This window comes from Pristiophorus japonicus, chromosome 23 (assembly GCF_044704955.1).
Source record: "Pristiophorus japonicus isolate sPriJap1 chromosome 23, sPriJap1.hap1, whole genome shotgun sequence".
NCBI lineage: Eukaryota > Metazoa > Chordata > Chondrichthyes > Pristiophoridae > Pristiophorus > Pristiophorus japonicus.
The window spans coordinates 7,518,740-7,546,107 of record NC_091999.1 but is presented as its reverse complement, the minus strand read 5'-3'; the positions used below and the strand labels follow the sequence as shown (position 1 = coordinate 7,546,107).

Sequence of the window (27,368 nt, the reverse complement as noted above, 5' to 3'; positions counted from 1 at the left end):
GGGAGAGACAGACTGGGTAGAGAGAGACAGAGACAGACTGGGGAGAGAGAGAGAGACTGGTAGAGGGAGAGACTAAGGGAGAGAGAGACTGGGGGAGAGAGGGAGGGAGAGAGAGAGAGAGAGAGAGAGAGACTGGGGGGGAGAGAGAGAGAGAGAGAGAGAGAGAGAGAAAGAGAGAGAGAGACAGACTGGGGGGGAGAGAGAGACAGACTGTGGGGGAGAGAGAGAGAGACTGGGGGAGGGAGGAAGGGAGAGAGAGAGAGAGAGAGAGAGACTGGGGGAGGGAGAGAGACAGACTGTGGGGGAGAGAGAGAGAGAGAGACTGGGGGAGGGAGGGAGAGAGAGAGAGAGAGAGAGAGACAGACTGGGGGAGAGAGAGAGAGATAGACTGGGAGAGGGAGAGACTGAGAGGGAGAGAGACTAAGGGAGAGAGAGGGAGAGAGGGAGAGAGAGAGAGAGAGAGAGAGAGAGAGAGAGAGACTGGGGGAGAGAGAGAGAGAGAGAGAGAGAGAGAGAGAGACAGACAGACTGGGGGGGAGAGAGAGACAGACTGTGGGGGAGAGAGAGAGAGACTGGGGGAGGGAGGGAGAGAGAGAGAGAGAGAGAGAGAGACTGGGGAAGGGAGAGAGAGAGAGAGAGAGAGGTGGTGGTGAGGGGGAGAGTGGGGCGTGGGGAGCGCGAGCGAGACAACAGCGGGGGAGGGATAAGAGAGAGAGACAGAGAGCTGCCGGCCCCACAGCACATTGGTCAGAGAGTGTTAGTTTGTAGTGGTATGGGGCGCTGTCGCCTTCAGCCGATTGTTTTCACACTGATTTATTTGCAGTTGGTGAGTGGGGGCGCTCACACACACACACACACACACTTGAGCCGGTATGTACTGGCTGGATCATTGCAGTGTGTTTATCGCTATGTCCGTTGCCCCTTTCAGAACAGGAAGCGGTACTGGGAGGCTGACACGACGACAGCTGGGGATGTTACACCGACTGGCGACGTGCGGAAGGACCAGGAAGAGCCTGCAGAGAAGGAGACAGCTGGCCCGAAGGCACCTCGGACCGAGCCAAGGAAGTATCAGAAAGCAAGGGCTCGTGGGAAACGAGTGCTTTCAGGAGTAAGTCGGGATTTTCACCAACAGAGTTTCACGGATGGTTTAAATTGAGAAAATAATTTGGTGTTCAAACAGCCCTGCAAATCCTCTTCAGCCGCTGTATCATAAGAAATAGGAGCAGGAGTGGGCCATTCGGCCCCTCGAGCCTGCTCCGCCATTTCATGAGATCATGGCTGATGTACCAGGGTTGTAAATCTGTGGAATTCTCTGCCCCAGAGAGCTGTGGAGGCTGGGACACTGAATATATTTATGGCGGAGATAGACAGATTTTTAAGCGATAAGGCTCCAGCCCCCTATACCTTGGTTCCCCTCAGTATCCAAAAATCTCTCGATCTCTGTCTTGAATATACTCAAAGACTGAGCCTCCACAGCTCTCTGGGGCAGAGAATTCCACAGATTTACAACCCTCTGAGAGAAGAAATTCCTCCTCATCTCAGTCCTAAATGGCCGACCCCTTATCCTGTATGTTTCAATGAGATCACCTAAACTCTAGAGAATACAGGCCCAGTCTGCTCAATCTCTCCTCATCGGACAATCCGCCCCCCATCCCAGGAATCAGTCTGGTGACCCTTCGTTGCAGTTCCATCATGCGGCGACCAGAATGGTGGTCAGCAGTCGAGATAACTGATTCCTGGTTGAGACAGAAGATGGTCTTATGGAATGGCGGAGCAGGCTCGAGGGGCCGAATGGCCGACTCCTGCTCCTAATGCTTGTGCCCGCCCGAGACCAGCTTCCCCTCCCACCACAGTGACACGGAAGGCTGAAGTTGCCTCCCCCTACACCCCAGACTGTTTCACCGCACGCTCCTTCTGTGCTTGTGAGCACTAAGATTCGGGTCACCGGTCACACACTTACCCAAAGGGTCTTGTGGGGAGGGGGTGGGCGGTCATAAGGCATTTTATTAAGGAGCGGTAGTTCAAATATAGTCCAACTCCACACCCAATCGGGACAGACATAGCAGGCATACGACCATGACCATTAAAGAAATACTTGGATTTATATAGCGCCTTTCACAACCACCGGACGTCTCAAAGCGCTTTACAGCCAATGAAGTACTTTTGGAGTGTCGTCACTGTTGTAAATGCGGCAGCCAGTTTGCGCACAGCAAGCTCCCACAAACAGCAATGTGATAATGACCGGACAATCTTTTTTGTTATGTCGATTGAGGGATAAATATTGGCCCCAGGACACCGGGGAGAACTCCCCTGCTCTTCTTCAAAATAGTGACCATGGGGTCTTTTACATCCACCTGAGAGAGCAGACGGGGCCTCGGTTTAACGTCTCATCCCAAAGGTGGCGCTCCCTCATTGCCGCCCCTCCGACAGTGCGGCGCTCCCTTTGTACTGCCCCTCCGACAGTGCGGCGCTCCCTCAGTACTGCCCCTCCGACAGTGCGGCGCTCCCTCAGTACTGCCCCTCCGACAGCCCGGCGCTCCCTCAGTACTGCCCCTCCGACAGCCCGGCGCTCCCTCAGTACCGCCCCTCCGACAGTGTGGCGCTCCCTCAGGACTGCCCCTCCAACAGTGCGGTGCTCCCTCAGTACTGCCCCTCCGACCGTGCAGTACTCCCTCAGTGCCGCCCCTCCGACATTGCTCATCCCTCAGTGCTCAAGTCCCTAGAGTGGGACTGGAACCCACAACCTTCTAACTCAGACGCGTAGTCGAACAGACGACTGGTGGCACGAACAATTCGTACCTTCACCGTCTGTCCTGAAATACCTTGTCGGTCTTGTATTCTCTCGAAGGGTGGGCCGGGAGTCGGATAGGGACAGGACCATGGCATGTCGAGGGCTTTGTCTCAACCCTTGGGTGATACCCTCTTTCACATTTATCCTCCCAAGGTTGGAGTCAGGCAGGCTGGATGGGGCCTTCAGACGTTTGCAGCTGCCTGTGATCAGTTATTTATGTTCACATTGTTCAAGTAGCTTCAGCTATTGTACCGTGTAATGAATCATCAATCCTGACACTCGGCTGGACACTTGTTTGGTCTACCCTTATTTCTTCCGATTCACAATTTCTTCCTGCACTTCACATTCATCTTCAAAATTACCCGAGAAATACTTAAAACAGTCAATTTATTCTCCCCCCCCCCCCCCCCACAGAAAGAAGACCCCTTTCCAGGGCCGGCGCCCATCCCTCAGGAGGTGATCAAAAAGTTCGAGCGGGGAGGGAACATTAAACTGGTGAGTGAATTTTATTCAGAATCACAGGCATGAGAGCAACTTTCAGCTTTTTGGTACGTAAATCTACCGATCTCTGTAATCTCCTCCAGCCCCAACCCCTCCCTATCTCTATAACCTCCCTATCTCTATAACCTCTTCCTACCCCGACATCCCTCCCAATCTCTGTAACCTCCTCCAGCCCCTACAACCCTCCCAATCGCTGTAACCTCTTCCAGCCCCTACACCCCTCCCTATCTCTGTAACCTCCTCCAGCCCCTACACCCCTCCCTATCTCTGTAACCCCCTCCAGCCCCTACACCCCTCCCTATCTCTGTAACCTCCTCCAGCCCGTACACCCCAACCTATCGCTGTAACCTCCTCCAACCCCTACACCCCTCCCTATCTCTGTAACCTCCTCCAACCCTACATCCCTCCCTATCTCTGTAACCTCCTCCAGCCCCGACACCCCTCCCTATCTCTGTAACATCCTCCAGCCACGACACCCCTCCCTATCTCTGTAACCTCCTCCAGCCCCTACACGCCTCCTTATCTCTGTAACCTCCTCCAGCCCTACACCCCTCCCTATCACTGTAACCCTGTTTTGGATCGATATTAATAAACCCACGTTCGGGATCTGGATGAATGCTAAATGAGACAAGACAAATGAAGTAAAGATAAAACACCGTTTACTGAGAGAAAAGAAACATAATACAGTTTACGAAGAAAAGGGAAGTATGATAAGATGCAACAAAGCTCTCTCAGCCTTCGGCCCGTCGGGAACTCCGCAATGACGGCTGGTCAGGAGCCTTGGGGGTCCCGGCACCGCTCGCCAATCACGGTCCAAGGTGAAGTTCAAAGAACTACTGGACAGTTCCGTTCCTTTATACTATTGAACAAACATGGGTGCGTGTGGCTTATGGCCAACTCCTAATCTGTAAGGCCCCAGCTGTTCTTCCACAAAGCATGAGATCTCGAGACGCCGATCGTCCCATAAACAAGATGGTGTGTGCATCATGGTCTCGCTCTCCCTCTCGCTCTCCCTCTCGCTCTCCCTCTCGCTCTCCCTCTCGCTCTCCCTCTCGCTCTCCCTCTCGCTCTCCCTCTCCCTCTCCCTCTCCCTCTCCCTCTCGCTCTCGCTCTCCCTCTCCCTCTCCCTCTCGCTCTCGCTCTCGCTCTCGCTCTCGCTCTCCCTCTCGCTCTCGCTCTCGCTCTCGCTCTCGCTCTCGCTCTCGCTCTCGCTCTCCCTCGACAACGTTCCACGAGGCATGAAGCAGAAAACACACTAAATGTCGGAATATCATAATTAACCCTATACAATACAATCCACCCTTGATATTTAGACATTCTAAGTAATATAATCGAGTTGAAGGTGTAATGCATCAGTTACACGTTGAATATGCGCAAGCAATGCCCGCAATCTACACCGAAGAATACATGCAAGCAGTAATATCAGTAATAACGCGACAAGTAAAACAACGATAGGATGTTTTAACAGCTTCAAAGTGGTGGATATTTTTGGGGACCATCCGTAAAAGATGTCCCACCAATAGTGTACTGTAAGGTCAGTGACCGTTGTCGCAACTCTGACCAAGGTGCCTTCACTGTAACTCATAGCAACTTGCAGAGTATGAAGAGTACGCCCTCGTTTGCTCAGTTCGTTAGTGACCGTTTGGTTATCTTTTAGAAATTGAGCTAAACGAGTTAGGTCTGCAGTGGGAGGAAGGTTAGTAATGCCTAGGACAGTGCAATGGCACACAACATTTTTCCATCGTCCCAATCGATATGACCTTTTAGAATGAAGGTCATATATGGTATACACATCTTTAAAACAAGCATTTAGAGGAAGATCTTTACGGGCGCCGACAAGATGAATGGGCTAGACACTAGTGATACAAACATGATTCTGTCCGATTTCATGTAAAATTGTATCATTGTATGGTACAGGTGTCCAAATACATGTTCCTGCTGTATGCTGTAAGGGAGCATGGTTCAAACACAGGTGTGTGCAAAGGACAAGCCATACCGAAATGCCATATTTGACAATCTTGAGCTTGGTGAGTTCTATTGCTAGCATCAATCCATCCACCCTTGAACTCAGGTACTCACAGATTATGGCCATACAGGTGGGGAAGCACTATAAACTGGCACCAAATGTTGGTTTTTGTGATAATTGACTGTTCTCATAGTAAAGTTACACCCCTGGTCATCACAATGTGTATGTTGCATATCAGGTTTTACCCCCTAGATTTCTATTGCCGAAGTGAAAAATTTTGCTCCGACTATTTGCATGTCCTGACATGACAATACATTCTAACTCGGCCCTTAATAGTTGCCGGGTTACTTCTTCAAACATGCATTGTGTGTGATGATCTAATTCTTGTTGTCGCCCAGTGACACTCCCTATCGCTTGAGTAATTTTATCTATGTGTTCCCACCGCGTTACGTCCGACAGCCAACTAGAAAACATCTGTCCTGTGAGACCTCTGGCCCATGCATTTCGCAATCGAATCGCATCTCCAGTGAGTCTCCCTACCTTTTGTATTTTGTTTTGTAAGGTCTCGCTATCCACAGAGTTTAATGCTCCTATTCCTGTTCCTACGCCTCCTAATATTGTGGCTAATTGTTAGATCTCTTAATTTCCAATGAAATACGAACTCCGATTGTAGTTTTAACTTTTTAATCTTGGCAGAGAGCAACACACTGCTTGACTTCAAGCCAGGTCTTTGTTCTTACTGAGACACATGGTCAAAATGGCTGTATTTTATACCTGGATCAATTTACAGAAAAGAACTCGCCTTCTTTGACCTTATTGGCTCACTACCCAAGGGTCCTAAAATGTCAAGTTGATTGATGAGTTAATGCAACATGCCGAACTGCATGCAGCAGCCTTGACTTGGGGGGTCTGTGAATTTTCACAGTCTGTCTAAATGAGCCTGTTTGAATACTCTGTCACTAATATATCACGCCTTTGTCTCCGATGTTTTCAGACTTGCCTTAATTGTTATATTACAAGTGTCAGACAGCTTGTCCGCATACCGTACTTGTAGTGTGAGAGTTAACATGGGTAGGGATGTAAACACAGGTGTACATGTAGAGTGTAATCCATGGGGCTCTTAGAATGCTTAACTACAAGCATTGACCAAAAGTGGCCCATAATCTCCCGACCAGTGATTACGGAGGCATTTGTATATCCATACCATACAGACGCATTTAACTTAATTTCGTCTGACATAGGTGTCATTGCTTGATGTAATGTTGCGGGCCCAACTCCTTAACCATGTGACTTTGTACAATAACGACACGTTGCATATCATTGTCATATCTTTTTGCCACTTGAATGATAATGTGATGTTGGCCTCCGTGCTGACTGTTAATAGCATCTGCCCTGGGCCTCCCCAGTACCCGCATGTGTCACAAGTGACGCTCCATGTCCTATAGTGCAGGCTTGCCCGGAAGGACAGGTGAAATTGTCTTGCGTACGATCAGTGTTAGCTAACCGCCACCCTGTACGGCCATCCCGTGCTGTGTTTGAGGATGGAAGTAGCACAGTCACAGATAACGAGACACAGAGACTTGCCAGCACGAGTTGGTAAGTCGCCATTTTGGGCAGAATTCCTTTGGGTGGAAGCATTAAGTATATTAATTTCAGCCCCGTTTAGTCAATTTACCCTTGTCAACACAGAGAGGAATATCTTGACCAGTCAGGAGCACCCAATAAGTATTTCCTGCTCCTTTCGCTAAGATTTCCCCTGCTTGTAAGTGTTTCTGGGGGTACTGCACCCACACTTTTCCTCCTTCACAAACTGTGTCCTGAGTCTGATTTCCTTTTTCAATAGTCGGGACACTAGCTTTGCCTAACATGTGGCTTATGGGAATTCCTCCCCGTAATGGTCGGTGATTCCGATTGCGCACTGCTTGTGGTAAGACCTTTAACCACCCTTGCAATGTGTTAGTGGGAGTTAATATTTTAATCTGTTGCTTAAGTAGTCCATTCATGCGTTCTATTAACCCTGCAGCTTGTGGATAGTAAGGTATGTGAAACATCCAATAGATCCCGTTGTCTACCGCCCAATGTTGCATTGTTTGACCTGTGAAGTACGACCCATTATCGGACTGTACATCTGCTGGCTCACCGTAGCATGTGATTAAATTCTCCAGTCCTTTAATCGTACTTTGTTGATTCGCTTTAGTCACTAGATAAGCGATCAAAAGTCCAGAGTAGGTATCAACAGCAGTGAGCAAATATTGGAACCGTTGTTGCAATGGTAAAGGTCCGACATAATCAACTTGTCATATTTGTGCTGGTTGAGTCCCTCTCTTAATATGGGCACCGGGTTGTCGCTGTAGGGGAAAATGCTTCACCTTTTGACAAATTTCACTGGTGTTTATGATCTGTTTAACATCGTCCGTAGTCAAATGTAACCCCCTATTTCGTGCCCATTGTATTGTACCCTGAATGGCCAAATGTCCAGATTTGTGGTGGGCCCACTTGCCGATGCCATATTCTTCCTCTTCCGCCTCTTTGACAGCCCGTACCCGGACTATATTATCAACGGTGTGTTTTGGATCGATAATAATAGACCCAGGTTCGGGATCTGGATGAATGTTAAATAAGAGACGAGGCAAATGAAGTAAAGAATAAGATACCGTTTACTGAGAGAAAAGAAACATATTAATCCAGTTTACGAAGAAAAGAGAAGTATGATCAGATGCAACAACACTCACTGCCTTCAGCCCGTTGGGAACTCCACAAGCGACGGCTGGTCTGGAGCATTGGGGGTCCCGGCACCGCTCGCGAATCACGGTCCAAGCTGAAGTTCAAAGAGCTACGGAACAGTGCTGTACCTTTATACTATCAAACAAACTTACTATTGAACAAAACATGGGTGCATGTGGCTTATGGCCAACTCCTAATCTGTAAGGCCCCAGGTGCTCGTCCACAAAGCATGAGATCTCAAACATAGAAAATAGATGCAGGAGTAGGCCATTCGGCCCTTCGAGCCTGCACCGCCATTCAATGAGGTCATGGCTGAACATGCAACTTGAGTACCCCATTCCTGCTTTCTCGCCATACCCCTTGATCCCCCGAGTAGTAAGGACTACATCTAACTCCTTTTTTGAATATATTTAGTGAATTGGCCTCAACAACTTTCTGTGGTAGAGAATTCCACAGGTTCACCACTCTCTGGGTGAAGAAGTTTCTCCTCATCTCGGTCCTAAATGGCTTACCCCTTATCCTTAGACTGTGACCCCTGGTTCTGGACTTCCCCAACATTGGGAACATTCTTCCTGCATCTAACCTGTCTAAACCCGTCAGAATTTTAAACGTTTCTATGAGATCCCCTCTCATTCTTCTGAACTCCAGTGAATACAAGCCCAGTTGATCCAGTCTTTCTTGATATGTCAGTCCCGCCATCCCGGGAATCAGTCTGGTGAACCTTCGCTGCACTCCCTCAATAGCAAGAATGTCCTTCCTCAAGTTAGGAGACCAAAACTGTACACAATACTCCAGGTGTGGCCTCACCAAGACCCTGTACAACTGTAGTAACACCTCCCTGCCCCTGTACTCCAATCCCCTCGCTATGAAGGCCAACATGCCATTTGCTTTCTTAACTGCCTGCTGTACCTGCATGCCAACCTTCAATGACTGATGTACCATGACATCCAGGTCTCGTTGCACCTCCCCTTTTCCTAATCTGTCACCATTCAGATAATAGTCTTTCTCTGTTTTTACACCAAAATGGATAACCTCACATTTATCCACATTATACTTCATCTGCCATGCATTTGCCCACTCGCCTAACCTATCCAAGTCACTCTGCAGCCTCATAGCATCCTCCTCACAGCTCACACTGCCACCCAACTTCGCGTCATCCGCAAATTTGGAGATACTACATTTAATCTCCTCGTCTAAATCATTAATGTACAATATAAACAGCTGGGCCCCAGCACAGAACCTTGCGGTACCCCACTAGTCACTGCCTGCCATTCTGAAAAGTCTCCATTTACTCCTACTCTTTGCTTCCTGTCTGACAACCAGTTCTCAATCCACGTCAGCACACTACCCCCAATCCCATGTGCTTTAACTTTGCACATTAATCTCTTGTGTGGGACCTTGTCAAAAGCCTTCTGAAAGTCCAAATACACTACATCAACTGGTTCTCCCTTGTCCACTCTACTGGAAACATCCTCAAAAAATACCAGAAGATTTGTCGAGCATGATTTCCCTTTCACAAATCCATGCTGACTTGGACCTATCTTGTCACCTCTTTCCAAATGCGCTGCTATGACATTCATTTTATCCACTGCCGATGTCAGGCTGACCGATCTATAATTCCCTGTTTTCTCTCTCCCTCCTTTTTTTAAAAAGTGGGGTTACATTGGCTACCCTCCACTCCATAGCAACTGATCCAGAGTCTATGGAATGTTGGAAAATGACTATCAATGCATCCGCTATTTCCAAGGCCACCTCCTGAAGTACTCTGGGATGCAGACCATCAGGCCCTGGGGATTTATCGGTCTTCAATCCCATCAATTTCCCCAACACAATTTCCCGACTAATAAGGATTTCCATCAGTTTCTCCTTCTTACTCGACCCTCTGACCCCTTTTATATCCGGAAGGTTGTTTGTGTCCTCCTTAGTGAATACCGAACCAAAGTACTTGTTCAATTGGTCTGCCATTTCTTTGTTCCCTGTTATGACTTCCCCTGATTCTGACTGCAGGGGACCTACATTTGTTTTTACTAACCTTTTTCTCTTTTTACATATCTATAGAAGCTTTTGCAGTCCGTCTTAATGTTCCCTGCAAGCTTCCTCTCGTACTCTATTTTCCCTGCCCAAATCAAACCCTTTGTCCTCCTCTGCTGAGTTCTAAATTTCTCCCAGTCCCCGGGTTCACTGCTATTTCTGGCCAATTTGTATGCCACTTCCTTGGCGTTAATACTATCCCTGATTTCCCTTGATAGCCACGGTTGAGCCACCTTCCCTTTTTTATTTTTACGCCAGACAGGGATGTACAATTGTTGTAGTTCACCCATGCGGTCTCTAAATGTCTGCCATTGCCCATCCACAGTCAACCTTTAAGTATCATTCGCCAATCTATCTTAGCCAATTCACGCCTCATACCTTCAAAGTTGCCCTCCTTTAAGTTCTGGACCATGGTCTCTGAATTAACTGTTTCATTCTCTGTCCTAATGTAGAATTCCACCATATTATGGTCACTCTTCCCCAAGGGACCGCGCACAACGAGTTTGCTAATTAATCCTCTCTCATTACACAACACCCAGTCTAAGATGGCTTCCCCTCTAGTTGGTTCCTCGACATATTGGTCTAGAAAACCATCCCTTATGCACTCCAGGAAATCCTCCTCCACCGTATTGCTTCCAGTTTGGTTAGCCCAAACTAATACCCATGATAACTGCTGCACCTTTATTGCATGCACTCCTAATTTCCTTTTTGATGCTCTCCCCAACATCACTACTACTGTTTTTGGAGGTTTGTACACAACTCCCACTAACGTTTTTTGCCCTTTGGTGTTCTGCAGCTCTACCCATATAGATTCCACATCATCCAAGCTAATGTCCTTCCTAACTATTGCATTAATCTCCTCTTTAACCAGCAATGCTACCCCACCTCCTTTTCCTTTTATTCTATCCTTCATGAATGTTGAATACCCATGGATGTTGAGTTCCCAGCCCTGATCATCCTGAAGCCACGTCTCTGTAATCCCAATCACATCATATCTGTTAACACCTATTTGCACAGTTAATTCATCCACTTTATTACGGATATTCCTTGCATTAAGATACAAAGCCTTCAGGCTTGTTTTTTTTAACACCCTTTGTCCTTTTAGAATTATGATGTAGTGTGGCCCTTTTTGTTTCTTGCCTTTGTTTACTCGGCCTTCCACTATTGCTTTTTACCTTTCTACCATCTGTTTCTGACTCCATATTACGTTGCCCTGTCTCGCTGCATAGGTTCCCATCCCCTTGCCATATTAGTTTAAACACTCCCGAACTGCATTCGCAAATGTTACCCCTAGGATATCAGTTCCAGTCCTGCCCAAGTGCAGACCGTCCCTTTTGTACAGGTCCCACTTCCCCCAGAACTGGTTCCAATGACCCAGGAATTTGAATCCCTCCCTCTTGCACCACTGCTCAAGCCATGTATTTATTCTAACTATCCTGCTCCCTCTACTCTGATTAGCACATGGCACTGGTAGCAATCCAGAGATTACTACCTTTTTGAGGTCCTACTTTTTAATTGAACTCCTAGCTCCCTAAATTCAGCTGGTAGGACCTCTTCCCACTTCTTGCCTATATTGTTGGTACCTGCATTTACCACGACGACTGGCTGTTCACCCTCTCTCTCCAGAATACCCTGCAGCCGCTCCGAGACATCCTTGACCCTTGCACCAGGGAGGCAACATACCATCCTGGAGTCTCAGTTGCGGCTGCAGCAACTCCTATCTATTCCCTTTACAATAGAGTCCCCTATCACTATCGCTCTCCCACTCTTTTTCCTTCCCTTCTGTGCAGCAGAGCCACCCATGGTGCCATGAACCTGGCTGCTGGTGCCTTCCCCTGGTAAGTCATCACCCCCAACAATATCCAAAACGGTATATCTGTTTTGGAGGGAGATGACCGCAGGGGACTCCTGCACTACCTTCCTGCTCTTGCCTTGTCTCTTGGTCACCCATTCACTATCTGTCCTAACCCTTACCTGCGGTGCGACCAACTCACTAAATGTGCTATCCACAACATTCTCAGCGTCGCGCATGCTCCAGAGTGAGTCCATCCGCAGCTCCAGTGCCGCCACGCGGTCTGTCAGGAGCTGCAGCTGGACACACTTCCCGCACACATAGTGTCCCTGACTTCCCACATAGCACAGGAGGAGCATGACAAGGGTCCGTGCTCTCCTGCCATGACTTAACCCTTAAATTACTTACTAAAATTTACTCAAGGCGCCGACCGTCTCATATCAAGCTGGTGTGTGTCCCAAGATCGTTTCCCTCTCTATAGCAACAACATTCTACGGGGCACGGGACAGAGACACACTGTAAATGTCTAAATATTATAATTAACAGTATGTGATTAACCCTATACAGTACAATCCACCCTTGATATTTAGACATTCTAAGTAATATTATCAAATTGAAGGCCCAATGCATCAGTGACAGGTTGAGTATGCGGAAGCAACGGCCACAATCTACACCGAAGAATACAGACAAGCAGTACGAACGCGATGAGTAAAACAACGATAGGATGTATTAACAGCTTCAAAGCGGCGGATGTTTTTGGGGACCATCCGTAAAAGATGTCCCACCAATTACAATCCACCCTTGATTGTCTTGCGTACGATCAGCGTTAGCTAACCGCCACCCTGTACGGCCATCCCGTGCTGTGTTTGAGGATGGAAGTAGCACACTCACAGATAACGAGACACAGAGACTTGCCAGCATGAGTTGGTAAGTCGCCATTTTGGGCAGAATTCCTGTGGGAGGAAGCATCACTATATTAATTTCAGCCTCGTTTAGTCAATTTACCCTTGTCAACACAGAGAGGAATATCTTGACCAGTCAGGAGCACCCAATAAGTATTTCCTGCTCCTTTCGCTAAGATTTCCCCTGCTTGTAAGGGTTTCTGGGGGTACTGCACCCACACTTTTCCTCCTTCACAAACTGTGTCCTGAGTTTGATTTCCTTTTTCAATAGTGGGGACACTAACATTGCCTAACATGTGGCTTATGGGAGTTCCCCCCCGCAATGGTCGGTGATTCCGATTGCGCACTGCTTGTGGCAAGACCTTTAACCACCCTTGCAATGTGTTAGTGGGAGTTAATATTTTAACCTGTTGCTTAAGTAGTCCATTCATGCGTTCTATTAACCCTGCAGCTTGTGGATAGTAAGGTATGTGAAACATCCAATAGATCCCGTTGTCTACCGCCCAATGTTGCATTGTTTGACCTGTGAAGTACGACCCATTATCGGACTGTACATCTGCTGGCTCACCGTAGCATGTGATTAAATTCTCCAGTCCTTTAATCGTACTTTGTTGATTCGCTTTAGTCACTGGATAAGCGATCAAAAGTTCAGAGTAGGTATCAACAGCAGTGAGCAAATATTGGACCCGTTGTTGCAATGGTAAAGGTCCGACATAATCAACTTGTCATATTTGTGCTGGTTGAGTCCCTCTCTTAATATGGGCACCGGGTTGTCGTTGTAGGGGAAAATGCTTCACCTTTTGACAAATTTCACAGGTGTTTATGATCTGTTTAACACCGTCCGTAATCAAATGTAACCCCCTATTTCGTGCCCATTGTATTGTACCCTGAATGGCCAAATGTCCAGATTTGTGGTGGGCCCACTTGCCTGTGCCATATTCTTCCTCTTCCGCCTCTTTAACAGCCCGTACCCGGGCTATATTATCAACGGTGTTATTATATTCAGAACTCTTTGAAGTGTTTTTCATGTGAGCGTCCACATGATATAGTTATTTTCATCTTCTGGGCTTTGGACCATATTTGTTCCCATAGGTGCTTTCCCCACAAGTCTTTCCCAGTTTTTTTGCCAGTTATGTTCACGCCAGTTTCTCATTCAGCTCACCATGCCATTGGCTACTGCCCACGAGTCAGTGTATATGTGTACTTGTTGCTGTTCCTCTTCTAACGCAAGGTCTACAGCTGCTAGATCTGCTCGTTGGCTGGTGCCTCCCACGCCCTCATCATGCTCAATGGTCTGGGCTTTTGGATTGAAGGCAGCGGCTCGCCATCGCTGAGGGCCGTTTTGCCAGACCGCTGAGCCATCTGTGAACCAGGCATGGCTACGCTCTTCTGGTGTTAACTGTTCAAAAGTCACATCCCAGGAGATCGGTGACTCCTGGGTTAAACTGACAGACGGCAGCGTAAGTTCACTCTCAGCTGTTTGTGGGTGTTCAGCCACATGCTCAATACGCCGGGTGATTTCTTCTTTCCCTTTACTTGCTCTGTCTGCGATATACCATTTGCTGTGCTCGCACGACCTTGTGTGTCTCATTTTCTGAGCTACAGCTTCTTTGGCTACATCAAAAGCCGCCTGTTATTCCTTTCCCCACTCGAAGTGGGCCTTTTTTTGTGTTACGGCATACAGTGGTTTTAATGGCATCGTGAGGTGTGGTATGTGTCTCCTCCAGTAACCCAGTCGACCCGTTGTCTCAGTTTTATTCGTGGGGGTGGCCATTTCTTGAATTTTATTCTTCACGGGCTCGGGTATGATGCGCTCAGCCCGAGACCATTAACTGGGCAGTCTGGCTAGGGCCCTGCACCACCTTCGGATTTATCTCCCAGCCCCTGTCTCGCATGTGTTGGACTAAAGTAGCTCGGGCTTCTGACACCACGGCCTCGGTGGGACCCCTTATATTAGTACATCATCGATGTCGTGTGCCAGTGAGACATCAGGAGCCAGCGGGCACATGTCCAGGTCCCGAGCCACCAATCCGTGGCATAGGGTAGGGCTCTGTAGGTAACCTTGAGGTAGGCGTTTAAACGTGTATTGCCTCCCTTCCCAAGTGAATGCAAACTGGTCCTGGGATTCTTCCGCTATTGGGATGGAGAAAAAGACATTGGCCAGGTCAATTACCGCATGCCACTCCGCACCTTCTTCTGTTATAGTTACTACACCTGGGACAGCGGTTGCCAGGGGAGGGGCAAATCAGTTCCGTTGTCGGTGGTCCACAATTATCCTCCAACTTTTATCGGGTTTCTGCACAGACCAAACCGGGGCGATTGTGGGGGGACACCGCATGTCTAATGGTACCCGCCTCCAAGAGCCCTTGTATGCTTTCCCCTATTTCTTTGTGTCCCCCAGGTATTCGGTACTGTTTCATAGTCACCATACGCGATGGCCGTGGTATTACCACTGGTTCCCACTTTGCTTCCTCTGCAATCTCAGTGATCGCCCGTATCCCGAATGAGAATCGCCCGAACGAGGTGTTGTGTGTGTGTGTGGTTCCCTTTAAAAGGTCCATCCCAATAATATCTTCCTTAACTGCCAATATTAAGACCGTTGCCCTGCGCGGGGGCCCATTTCCCAACCCCATTCTGATAGTTGTTTGGACAGCGGGGGTTTCTGCCCCTCCGAACCCATTAATCATCATATGGGTCCCTGTGTGTTTGCTAGGATTTCCATGGATAATAGTAACTTCTGCCCCTAAAGCCACATCTCTTTGTATGTTTCCCCCCCCCCGCCCCGCCAATGTATCGTAATCGGAATGTGTGGCCTCAGATCCCCGGGAGCTGGGGTTGATGTGGTTCTAACGGGGAGTACTCCTGGATCCCGGCCACACCCCTAGTCGAGGGGATTACTAGCCTTCCACAGCTCTTCTACGTTGGGGTATAGGCTAGCGGGAGGTGGTTTCTCCGTATCCGCAGACTTATCACTATCCGACTTGGTCTCCCTTACCTCCCTCCTTTCACCCTTCCCTGCTCCCGGGACGCAGTGTTGCTTCCACATAGAATACATCGCTCCTGTTGGGATTCCATCAATTTTTCCCTTGGGGACCCCTGCCTTCAGCAAAGCCGCGAACATGTCCCTCCGCGTAATTCTTTTTTTTTTTGTCTTTCCTGACCCTGTACCTTTCCCCGAGGTCGAACCTTGTCGCCGGTCCCGATCCCCCTCTACATTAGCCGTTCTCTACTCTCGCACGCTATCTTCCGCATCCTCTAACTGTCCTAACAACAGGCAAGTGTGCCCCACCCGCTGCCCTTGTGCTGGTCCCAATAATGCGAGTAGCGCACCCCTCATCATAGGAGGGCCACTCTTCAGCCTGCTCTGCATTCCTGCCGTAAAGAGCTCCTGATCTGGCCCCCCATATTGCTGGTGATACAATCCTCCCTGTGTTGCCATGTTGCGTAACTGTATCGCACCCTCCGCCGTAGTATTCCAAAGTATTACCTCCCCTTCCCAATCAACGGCAGAGGGATATTTTTGCCGGACCCCAATAGTAACCATGTCCCATGGCGAACCTGTGCCCTGGACATTCTGTACCACTGCTGTGATACGGTGCTCCGTAGTCATAGTCCCCATTTTTGTTAACTCTTTGGGGTTAAGTATTACGCCTGATGCTCCCTGGTCCCAAATCCGGGTTAGCCATTCTGACCATGATCCCCCGGGTTTTTGGCGAAATCGAGACCCTATTTCTTGTCACTCACTAGTGGTGAAGTCACGCACCTCTCTGGTGGTTACCGGCTGTTCCCCATCTTGCTGTTTCGTCTTATTTGTCATAAGGGGTCCAGCCTCCGTGCTCGGAGCGTATGGGGGAGGGTCTTTAGTTTCCTCCTGTTTCCCCCCCACCTTTCCATCTGTCCATTCGTATTCTGAGTCAGAGGAATACCAGATGTCTCCGTCCCAGCGAGCCGGATCCCAAGTGGGTCCAGCTACCGATGCACGTACCTTTGACCGATCCAGCTGTAATTTCCGTCGTCTGGCTTTCTTTTAATTCTGTACTGTCGCCAGACGGCATATTAAAGTTTCTGATTGTTCATTGACTTTATCGCCCGTTCTTGTGCAGTGCGGACCGCTTGAGTCAGAGTCGGGTTTTGACTTTCCGAAACCATACCAGCTGTTTTTAACAGTAGCTTTTCTGCCTCACTTTCCTTAAGTTGTTTCCACATCGCCCTTAAGGCTGTCAACAAAATCCATCCCATTTGTGGGGGACTATTTTTCTCCTGTGGGGGAAGCCGGCTTTCTCTAGGAGAGACAGTACCGCGTGGGCTACGGTTCTATCTTTGTTCTGTTCCAATAACGGTGTATCCCCATGTTGTGGGGGTCCAAACCGGGCTAGCACATTGGCAAGAGAGCCAAAACCCTCATCCCTCGTGCCCCACCCTGGTATTCTATACTTCTCTCCCGCAGGAAGAAACTGCTTCTTGTCTTTTCTCTCAAACATTTTACCGGATCCTGTTCGTGACGCCAAAACATTTTGGATCGATATTAATAAACCCAGGTTCGGGATCTGGATGAATGTTCAATAAGAGACAAGACAAATGAAGTAAAGATAAAACACCGCTTACTGAGAGAAAAGGAACATAATACAGTTTACGAAGAAAAGGGAAGTATGATAAGATGCAACAAAGCTCACAACCTTCGGCCCGTCGGGAACTCTGCAACGACGGCTGGTCAGGAGCCTTGGGAGTCCCAGCACCGCTCGCTAATCACGGTCCAAGGTGAAGTTCAAAGAGCTACGGGACAGTTCCGTTCCTTTATACTATTGAACAAACATGGGTGCGTGTGGCTTATGGCCAACTCTTAATCTGTAAGGCCCCAGCTGTTCTTCCACAAAGCATGAGATCTCGAGGCGCCGATCATCCCATAAACAAGATGGTGTGTGCATCAAGCTCTCTCTCTCTCTCTCTCTCTCTCTCTCTCTCTCTCTCTCTCTCTCTCTCTCTCTCTCTCTCTCTCTTGCATCAACAACATTCCACGAGGCATGGAGCAGAAAACACACTGTAAATGTCGGAATATCATAATTAACCCTATACAATACAATCCCTCCTGATCTCTAACCTCCTCCAGCCCTACACACCTCCCTATCTCTATAACATCTTCCAGCCCCTAAACCCTTCCCTTTCTCTGTAACCTCCTACACCCCTCCCGATCTCTGTAACATCCTCCAGCCCTACACCCCTCCCTATCTCTGTAACCTCCCCCAGCCCGACACCCCTCCCTATCTCTGTAACCTCCCCCAGCCCTACACCCCTCCCTATCTCTGTAACCTCCCCCAGCCCTACACCCCTCCCTATCTCTGTAACCTCCCCCAGCCCTACACCCCTCCCTATCTCTGTAACCTCCCCCAGCCCTACACCCCTCCTTAATTCTGTAACCTCCCCCAGCCCTACACCCCTCCTTAATTCTGTAACCTCCTCCAGCCCTACACCCCTCCCGATCTCTGTAACCTCCTCCAGCCCTTTCTCTGTAACCTCCTCCAGCCCTGCACTCCTCCCAATCACTAAACTCCTCCAGCCCTGCGCCCCTTCCTATCTCTGTAACCTCTTCCAGCCCCTAAACCCTTCCATTTTTTTGTAACTTCCTCCAGCCCCGACACCCCTCCCTATCTCTGCAACCACCTCCAGCTCGACTCCCCTCCCTGTCTCTGTAACCTCCTCCAGCACTACAACCCTCCCTATCTCTGTAACCTCCTCAGGCCCCTTAACCCCTCCCTATCTCTGTAACCTCCTTCAGCCCCTACAACCCCTCCTGATCTCTGTAACCTCCTCCAGCCCTCCCTATCTCTGTAACCTCCTCCAGCCCCTACAACCCCTCCTGATCTCTGTAACCTCCTCCAGCCCTCCATATCTCTGTAACCTCCTCCAGCTCCTACACCCGTCCCTATCTCTGTTCCATCCTCCAGCCCCCACATCCCTCCCTATCTCTCTAACCTCCTCCAGCCCTACACCCCTCCCTATCTCTGTAACCTCCTCCAGCCCCTACACCCCTCCCTATCTCTGTAACCTCCTCCAACCCCTACACCCCTCCCTATCACTGTACCCTCCTCCAGCCCCTACACCCCTCCCTATCTCGGTAACCTCCTCCAGACCCTACACCCCTCCCTATCTCTGTAACCTCCTCCAGCCCCTACACCCCTCCCTATCACTGTACCCTCCTCCAGCCCCTACACCCCTCCCTATCTCGGTAACCTCCTCCAGACCCTACACCCCTCCCTATCTCGGTAACCTCCTCCACTTGAAGATACCAGGCATGTGCGGCAAATTTAAACGGGCCATGCGCAGCAAAATATATTAAGAGGGAACACTGCTAATAACAACAACCCTGTATTTATATAGCGCCTTTAATATGGTGAAAGGTCCCAGGGCACTTTGCAGGAGGATTAAGATAAAACAATTTGACACCGAGCCACATAAGTAGAAATCAAAGCAGGTGATCCAAGGCTTGGTCAAAGAGGTCAGTTTTAAGGAGCGTCTTGAAGGAGGAAAGAGAGGGAGAGAGGCGGAGAGGTTTAGGGAGGGAGTTCCAGAGCTTGGGGCCCAGGCAACAGAAGGCACGGCCACCGATGGTGGAGCGATTATAATCAGGGATGGTCAGGAGGGCAGAATTAGAGGAGTGCAGACATCTCTGGGGAGGTTGTGGGGCTGGAGGAGGTTACAGAGATAGGGAGGGGTGTAGAGCTGGAGGAGATTAGAGATAGGGAGGGGCGAGGTCCATAGAGGGATTTGTAAACACGGATGAGAATTTTGAAATCGAGGCGTTGCTTAACTGGGTGCCAATGTAGGTCAGCGAGCACAGGGGGTGATGGGTGAGCGGGACTGGGTGCGAGTTAGGACACGGGGCAGTAAGCACAGGGGGTGATGGGTGAGCGGGACTGGGTGTGAGTTAGGACACTGGGCACAGGGGGTGATGGGTGAGCAGGACTGGGTGTGAGTTAGGACACGGGGCAGTGAGCACAGGGGGTGATGGGTGAGCGGGACTGGGTGCGAGTTAGGACACGGGGCAGTGAGCACAGGGGGTGATGGGTGAGCGGGACTGGGTGCGAGTTAGGACACGGGGCAGTGAGCACAGGGGGTGATGGGTGAGTGGGACTGGGTGCGAGTTAGGACACGGGGCAGTGAGCACAGGGGGTGATGGGTGAGTGGGACTCGGTGTGAGTTAGGACACGGGGCAGTGAGCACAGGGGGTGATGGGTGAGTGGGACTCGGTGCGAGTTAGGACACGGGGCAGTGAGCACAGGGGGTGATGGGTGAGTGGGACTGGGTGCGAGTTAGGACACGGGGCAGTGAGCACAGGGGGTGATGGGTGAGCGGGACTGGGTGTGAGTTAGGACACGGGGCAGTGAGCACAGGGGGTGATGGGTGAGTGGGACTCGGTGCGAGTTAGGACACGGGGCAGTGAGCACAGGGGGTGATGGGTGAGTGGGACTGGGTGCGAGTTAGGACACGGGGCAGTGAGCACAGGGGGTGATGGGTGAGCGGGACTGGGTGTGAGTTAGGACACGGGGCAGTGAGCACAGGGGGTGATGGGTGAGCGGGACTGGGTGTGAGTTAGGACACGGGGCAGTGAGCACAGGGGGTGATGGGTGAGCGGGACTGGGTGTGAGTTAGGACACGGGGCAGTGAGCACAGGGGGTGATGGGTGAGCGGGACTGGGTGCGAGTTAGGACATAGGCAGCTGAGTTTTGGATGACCTTTGAGATATTGGCAATCCTTCAGTTCTGGCCTCTTAAGCGTCGTCGGTTTTAATCGCTCCATTATTGGCGGCCGTGCCTTCAGCTGCCTGGGCCCTAAGCCTTGGAATTCCCTCCCTCCCTAAACTGCTCCGCCTCTCTCTCTCTCCTCCTTAAAACCTACCTCTTTGAGCAAGCTTTTTGTTCACCTGTGTAATAATCGGGACGTTGCGCAATCAGGATGTTCAGTGTTCACTTACTCAAACCTTGAACGTATAAGAATTAGGAGCAGGAGTCGGCCATTCGGCCCCTCGAGCCTGCTCCGCCATTCAATAAGATCATGGTTGATCTTCGACCTCAACTCCACTTTCCTGCCCATATCCCTTGATTCCCTTAATATCCAAAAATCTACCCATCTCGGCCTCGAATATACTCAAGGACTGAGCCTCCACAGCCCCCTGGGGCAGAGAATTCCAAAGATTCACCACCCTCTGAGTGAAGAAATTTCTCCTCATCTCAGTCCTAAATGGCCGACCCCTTATCCTGAGACTGTGAGACCCCTGGTTCTAGACTCCCCAGCCCGGGGGGGGGGGGAAACACCCTCCCTGCATCTACCCTGTCGAGCTCTGTAAGAATGTTACATGTTTCAATGAAATCACCTCTCATTCTTCTAAACTCAAGAATATAGGCCTAGTCTACTCAATCTCTCCTCATAGGACAAACCCCTCATCCCAGGAATCATACATAGAAACATAGAAATTTACAGCACAGAAGGAGGCCATTCCGGCCCATCGTGTCCACTCCGGCCGACAAAGAGCCGCACGGCCCTTGGTCAGCAGCCCTGAAAGTTACATATAAACCTGTGAACAATGACGGAAAGTCAAAGAGCACCCAGCCCAACCAGTCCGCTTCACACAACTGTGACACCCCTTACACTGAAACATTCTACACTCCACCCCAACCGGAGCCATGTGATCTCCTGGGAGAGGCAAAAACCAGATAAAAACCCAGGCCAATTTAGGGAGAAAAAATCTGGGAAAATTCCTCTCCGACCCATCCAGGAGATTCCCTGCATTATATCTGCACCATTATATCAGTCTGATGAACCTTTGCTGCACTCCCTCTATGGCAAGTGCATCCTTCCTTCGGTACATAAGAAATAGGAGCAGGAGTCGGCCATTCGGCCCCTCGAGCCTGCTCCGCCATTTAATACGATCATGGCTGATCCGATCATGGACTCGGCTCCACTTCCCCGCCCGCTCCCCATAACCCCTTTATCCCTTATCGGTTAAGAAACTTGTCTATCTCTGTCTTTAAATTTATTCAATGTTCCAGCTCTCTGAGGCAGCGAATTCTACAGATTTACAACCCTCAGAGAAGAAATTTCACCTCATCTCAGTTTTAAATGGGCGGCCCCTTATTCCAAGATCGTGCCCTCTAGTTCTAGTCTCTCCCATCAGTGGAAACATCCTCTCTGCATCCACCTTGTCGAGCCCCCTCATAATCTGATACGTTTCGATAAGGTCACCTCTCATTCTTCTGAACTTCAATGAGTAGAGGCCCAACCTCCTCAACCTTTCCTCATAAGTCAACCCCCTCATCTCCAGAATCAACCGAGTGAACCTTTTCCGAACTGCCTCCAAAGCAAGTATATCCTTTCGTAAATAAGGAAACCAGAACTGCACGCAGTACTCCAGGTGTGGCCTCACCAGGGCCCGATTTAGTTGCAGTATTTACTGTTGTACTGAAATCCTCTTGTCATAAAGGCTGTTTGCTTTCTTAATTGCTTGCTGTACCTGCATGTTAACTTTCAGTGAACTTATGGTTTTTTTTTTCTCTCGAGGGTGAAATTGCTAATAAGAAGCTGAAGAATCGAATGAAGACCCTGGAGAAGAATTATAAGCAGGCTCAGAGACAGGCTGCTCGCTTTGACCTGCTGCTGCCAGAGGAGGCTGGGTAAGGACCCATCTATTCGTTGGTGGTGTTTGAGGACAGGGTTGGTGGGCAGCGCTGTCTCGTGGTCCAACTCGCCATCTCAGCTGACCCGTGCGCATGGGCAATCATTGCCCCTGTAGGGTGTATGTTTTGGTCACGCTACTCTGATTCTTGCGGAGACATCGTTGGCGATATACCTCCAGCGACTTGAGGTGCCTTCTATACGTCGTCCATGCCGCAGATCTGTACAGGAGGGCGGGTATTACTACAGCCCTGTCGACCACGATGTCTTCGCAAGATCCTGCAAATCCCCCGGGAGGGCAGGCGCACCAACATCAGTGTCCTCGTTCAGGCCAACATCCCCAGCATCGAAACACTGACCACACTCGATCAGCTCCGCTGGGCAGGCCACATGGTTCGCATGCCAGACACGAGACTCCCGAAGCTATTGCTTTACGCGGAGCTCCTTCGTGGTAAACGAGCCAAAGGTGGGCAGCGGAAACGTTACAAGGACCACCCTCAAGGCCACCCTGGTAAAGTGCGACATCACCCACCGACACCTGGGAGTCCCTGGCCGCAGACCGCCCGAGGTGGAGAAAGTGCATCCGGGAGGGCGCTGAGCTCTTCGAGTCTCAACGCAAAGAGCGTGAAGAGGCCAAGCGCAGGCAGCGGAAGGAGCGCGCGTCAAACCAGCCCCACCCACCCCTTCCCTCGACCAATGTCTGTCCCACCTGTGGCAGGGTCTGTGGCTCTCGTATCGGACTGTTCAGCCACCAGAGAACTCACTTTGGGAGTGGAAGCGAGTTTTCCTCGATTCCGAGGGACTGCCGATGATGATGATGGCTCTGATTCTTCGATCTTGGAACTTATAGTGGGAAAGGACAACACATGGTTGTTTCGGCTTAAGTCAGTGTCCGTTTTATTACGCAACAAAAAAAAAAATGACTGCAAACTACAGGACTAGACTGCCGAGAAAAATGTGACTTTAGACATACAATCACCAGCCCTGGCTGTACCTCTTCTGTCCGATCTCCGCAGTGCCTGCTTGCTGCTGTTTCTTCTGCTCTTCCTCCTGCTTCTGCTCAACTTTTGCTGCTTGTATGTCAGGTACAGCAAGTGATCAGGAAGGCCAATGGAATCTTGGCCTTTATTGCAAAGGGGGATGGAGTATAAAAGCAGGGAAGTCTTGCTCCAGTTATACAGGGTATTGGTGAGGCCACACCTGGAGTACTGCGTGCAGTTTTGGTCTCCGTATTTACGAAAGGATGTACTTGCTTTGGAGGCAGTTCAGAGAAGGTTCACTCGGTTGATTCCGGAGATGGGGGGGGTTGACTTATGAGGAAAGGTTGAGGAGGTTGGGCCTCTACTCATTGGAGTTCAGAAGAATGAGAGGTGATCTTATTGAAATGTATAAGATTATGAGGGGGGCTCGACAAGGTGGATGCAGAGAGGATGTTTCCACTGATGGGGGAGACTAGAACTAGGGGGTATGGTCTTAGAATAAGGGGCCGCCCATTTAAAACTGAGATGAGGGTGAGTTTCTTCTGAGGGTTGTAAATCTGTGGAATTCGCTGCTTCAGAGAGCTTTGGAAGCTGTGATATTGAATAAATTTAAGACAGAGATAGACAGTTTCTTAAACGCTAATGGGTTATGGGGAGCGGACTGGGAAGTGGAGCTGATTCCATGATCGGATCAGCCATGATCGTATTGAATGGCGGAGCAGGCTCGAGGGGCCGAATGGCCGACTCTTGCTCCTATTTCTTATGTTCTGCTGTCTGTGTCCGTATATTTATATTCAAGTTTATAATTTTCCCGCTGTGATGAAATTCGATTATCGATCCGTTTAACTGGTTGGTCCTTTTTGTTGTCTGATCTGATCATCATAGGCAGTCCCTCAGAATCGAGGAAGATTGCTTTCACTCTAACAGCGAGTTCTCAGGTGACTGAACAGTCCAATACGAGAGCCACAGTCCCTGTCACAGGTGGGACAGACAGTGGTTGAGGGAAGGGGAGGGTGGGACTGGTTTGCCGCACGCTCCTTCTGCTGCCTGCGCTTGCTTTCTGCACGCTCTCGGCGACGAGACTCGAGGTGCTCAGCACCCTCCCGGATGCACTTCCTCCACTTAGGGCAGTCTGGTCTTTGGCCAGGGACTCCCAGGTGTCGGTGGGCATGTTGCACTTTATCAGGGAGGCTTTGAGGGTGTGTCCCTTGTAACGTTTCCTCTGCCCACCTGGGGCTCGCTTGCCGTGAAGGAGTTTCGAGTAGAGCGCTTGCTTTGGGGAGTCTCGTGTCTGGGGGACATGCGGACAATGTGGCCCTGCCCAGCGGAGCTGGTCGAGTGTGGTCAGTGCTTCGATGCTGGGGATGTTGGGCCTGGTCGAGGACACTAACGTTGGTGCGTCTGTCCTCCCAGGGGATTTGTAGGATCTTGCGGAGACATCGTTGGTGGTATTTCTCCAGCAACTTGAGGTGTCTACTGTACATGGTCCATGTCTCTGAGCCGTACAGGGGGGCGGGTATCACTACAGCCCTGTAGACCATGAGCTTGGTGGCAATTTTGAGGGTCTGGTCTTCAAACAGATCTTATTACAGACTTGCTGTCTCCAATGGGTTGTTTCCCCCACCCTGGTCAATCAAGTGCAGGGCCTCACGTAAGAACTCCATTGTTTGTTATGCATGAAGTTAGTTTTAGTTCCTGACCACAGGTTGCCCTTAATTGTCCAGCTTAATTCCAAGGCTTGTATCAATCAATTTTTAGTTCATAGTCTGCGTTTTTCTGAAGATTAGTAACCTTACACCTCTCCCGCCGGATAGATAGCCCCCTGTGCACAGGGTCGGTGCTGTGGCAGTGCCAAGGGTCGGACTCGCAGGGACTTTGTGCCCTGGTATTTGGACATTGCACAAGGGTCGACCTGCAGCTATAGCAAGGCTCAAGACTGTCACAAGGTGCAGACTGAGTCTTGTGCAAAGTGAGTGCCTGAAAATCCAGATGCAACAGCATTGAGACTCGAGTAGAGTTCCAAGAGTCGGCCTTGGATCAGAGTCTAAGCAACCCAGTCTCTTAAGTCAGACGGTCATGGCTCGAAGCCTCACAACCTGGGGCTAGTACTGAGTTCCGCCGCACTGTCGGAGGGGCAGTACTGAGGGAGTGCCGCCCTGTCGGAGGGGCAGTACTGAGGGAGTGCCGCCCTGTCGGAGGGGCAGTACTGAGGGAGCGCCGCACTGTCGGAGGGGCAGTACTGAGGGAGCGCCGCCCTGTCGGAGGGGCAGTACTGAGGGAGCGCCGTACTGTCGGAGGGGCAGTACTGAGGGAGCGCCGCACTGTCGGAGGGGCAGTACTGAGGGAGCGCCGCCCTGTCGGAGGGGCAGTACTGAGGGAGCGCCGCACTGTCGGAGGGGCAGTACTGAGGGAGCGCTGCCCTGTCGGAGAGGCAGTACTGAGGGAGCGCCGCACTGTCGGAGGGGCAGTATTGAGGGAGCGCCGCACTGTCGGAGGGGCAGTATTGAGGGAGCGCCGCACTGTCGGAGGGGCAGTACTGAGGGAATGCCGCCCTGTCGGAGGGGCAGTACTGAGGGAGTGCCGCACTGTCGGAGGTGCAGTACTAAGGACTCATGTTAAGAGTGGAAGTCTTCCTCGATTCCGAGGGACTGCCTATGATGATGATTATAATCGCTCCACCATCGGTGGCCGTGCCTTCTGTTGCCTGGGCCCCAAGCTCTGGAACTCCCTCCCTGAACCTCTCCGCCTCTCTACCTCTCTTTCCTCCTTCAAGACGCTCCTTAAAACCTCCCCCTGACTCAGCCTTTGCTCACCTGCCCTAATTTCTAGTTGTGTGGCTCTGTGTCAAATTCTTTTTATCTCCTAATGCTCCTATGAAGGCGCCTTGGGACGTTCAAGGCGCTACATAAATGAAGCTTGCTGCAGTCCGTGTGGTGAAGGTGCTCCCACAGTGGCTGTTAGGGAGGGAGTTCCAGGATTGTGACCCAGCGACGATGGAGGAACGGCCGATATATTTCCAAGTCGAGGGATGGTGTGTGTGACTGGGAGGGGAACGTGGAGGTGATGGTGTTCCCATGGACCTGCTGCCCTTATCCTTCTCGGCGGGTAGAGGTCGCGGGTTTAGGGCGGGGAGCCTTGTCGAAGTTGATGTGTAATGCAGGAACGAGGGGCCGAATGGTGGTCTCCTGCTCTTAATTCTTACGTGCTATAAGCACAATGGAAGGCAAATGGTATGTCCTTTAAAGCAAGGGGGTTGGCGGAAGGGAAGTCCTGTTGCAATTGCACAGGGCCTTGGTGAGATCGCACCTGGAAGTACTGTGCACTGTTGTGGTCCCTCGAAGTGAGGATGGCTTGCTTCCACACCAAAAAGGGATGAGTTCCCAGGTGTTTCAATGAAGGACCTAATATTCCGGATCCCGAACTACATCCTGAAGGGTGGAAGATGCCTGTGGGTGGGTTTGTTTTAACGTGGGGTGACCGTTGCACACCAGCCACCACACGGGGCTTGATAGAGCGAGGCCTCGGTCCAGTGGGCCAGGGTTAACCAGGACGACTGGAGACCAGCTCTGCTGCACGAGCCCAGTGCGCCCACACATCGCACAGTGTGGGCTGGGCCCCGTGCTGCCCCCTGGGCCCCTCGCCTCTCCTGGGCCCCCGAACTCGCGCCTCTCCTGGGCTTACCGATCACGTCGCTGAGGAAGGACATACTCTCCTTGGAGGCGGTACAACGAAGGTTCACCAGATTAATTCCTGGGATGAGAGGGCCGTCTGAGGAGGAGAGAGTGTGTAGATTGGGCCTATACTGGAGTTTAGAAGAAAGTGCAAGATTCTGAGGGGGCTTGACCGGGTAGACGCAGGGAGGGTGGGGAGTCTAGAACCAGGGGTCACACAGTCTCAGGATAAGGGCTCGGCCATTTAGGACTGAGGTGAGGAGGGATTTCTTCGCTCAGAGGGGGCTGAATCTGTGGAATTCTCTGCCCCAGAGCGCTGTGGAGGCTCAGTCCTTGAGTATACT

At 50.5% G+C, this 27,368-nt stretch overlaps 1 protein-coding gene across 1 annotated transcript in view; it reads left to right on the top strand.

Annotated features, from left to right (window-relative positions):
- The first annotated feature begins 772 nt into the window (after positions 1 to 772).
- Positions 773 to 27,368, top strand: part of wdr46 (WD repeat domain 46) — an 88,158-nt gene continuing 61,562 nt past the window's right edge. The window contains exons 1-4 of the mRNA XM_070866751.1: positions 773 to 826; positions 929 to 1,108; positions 3,206 to 3,286; positions 22,260 to 22,372. Coding sequence (XP_070722852.1) covers positions 773 to 826; positions 929 to 1,108; positions 3,206 to 3,286; positions 22,260 to 22,372 — 428 coding nt within the window. The remainder of the gene's footprint in view (positions 827 to 928; positions 1,109 to 3,205; positions 3,287 to 22,259; positions 22,373 to 27,368) is intronic.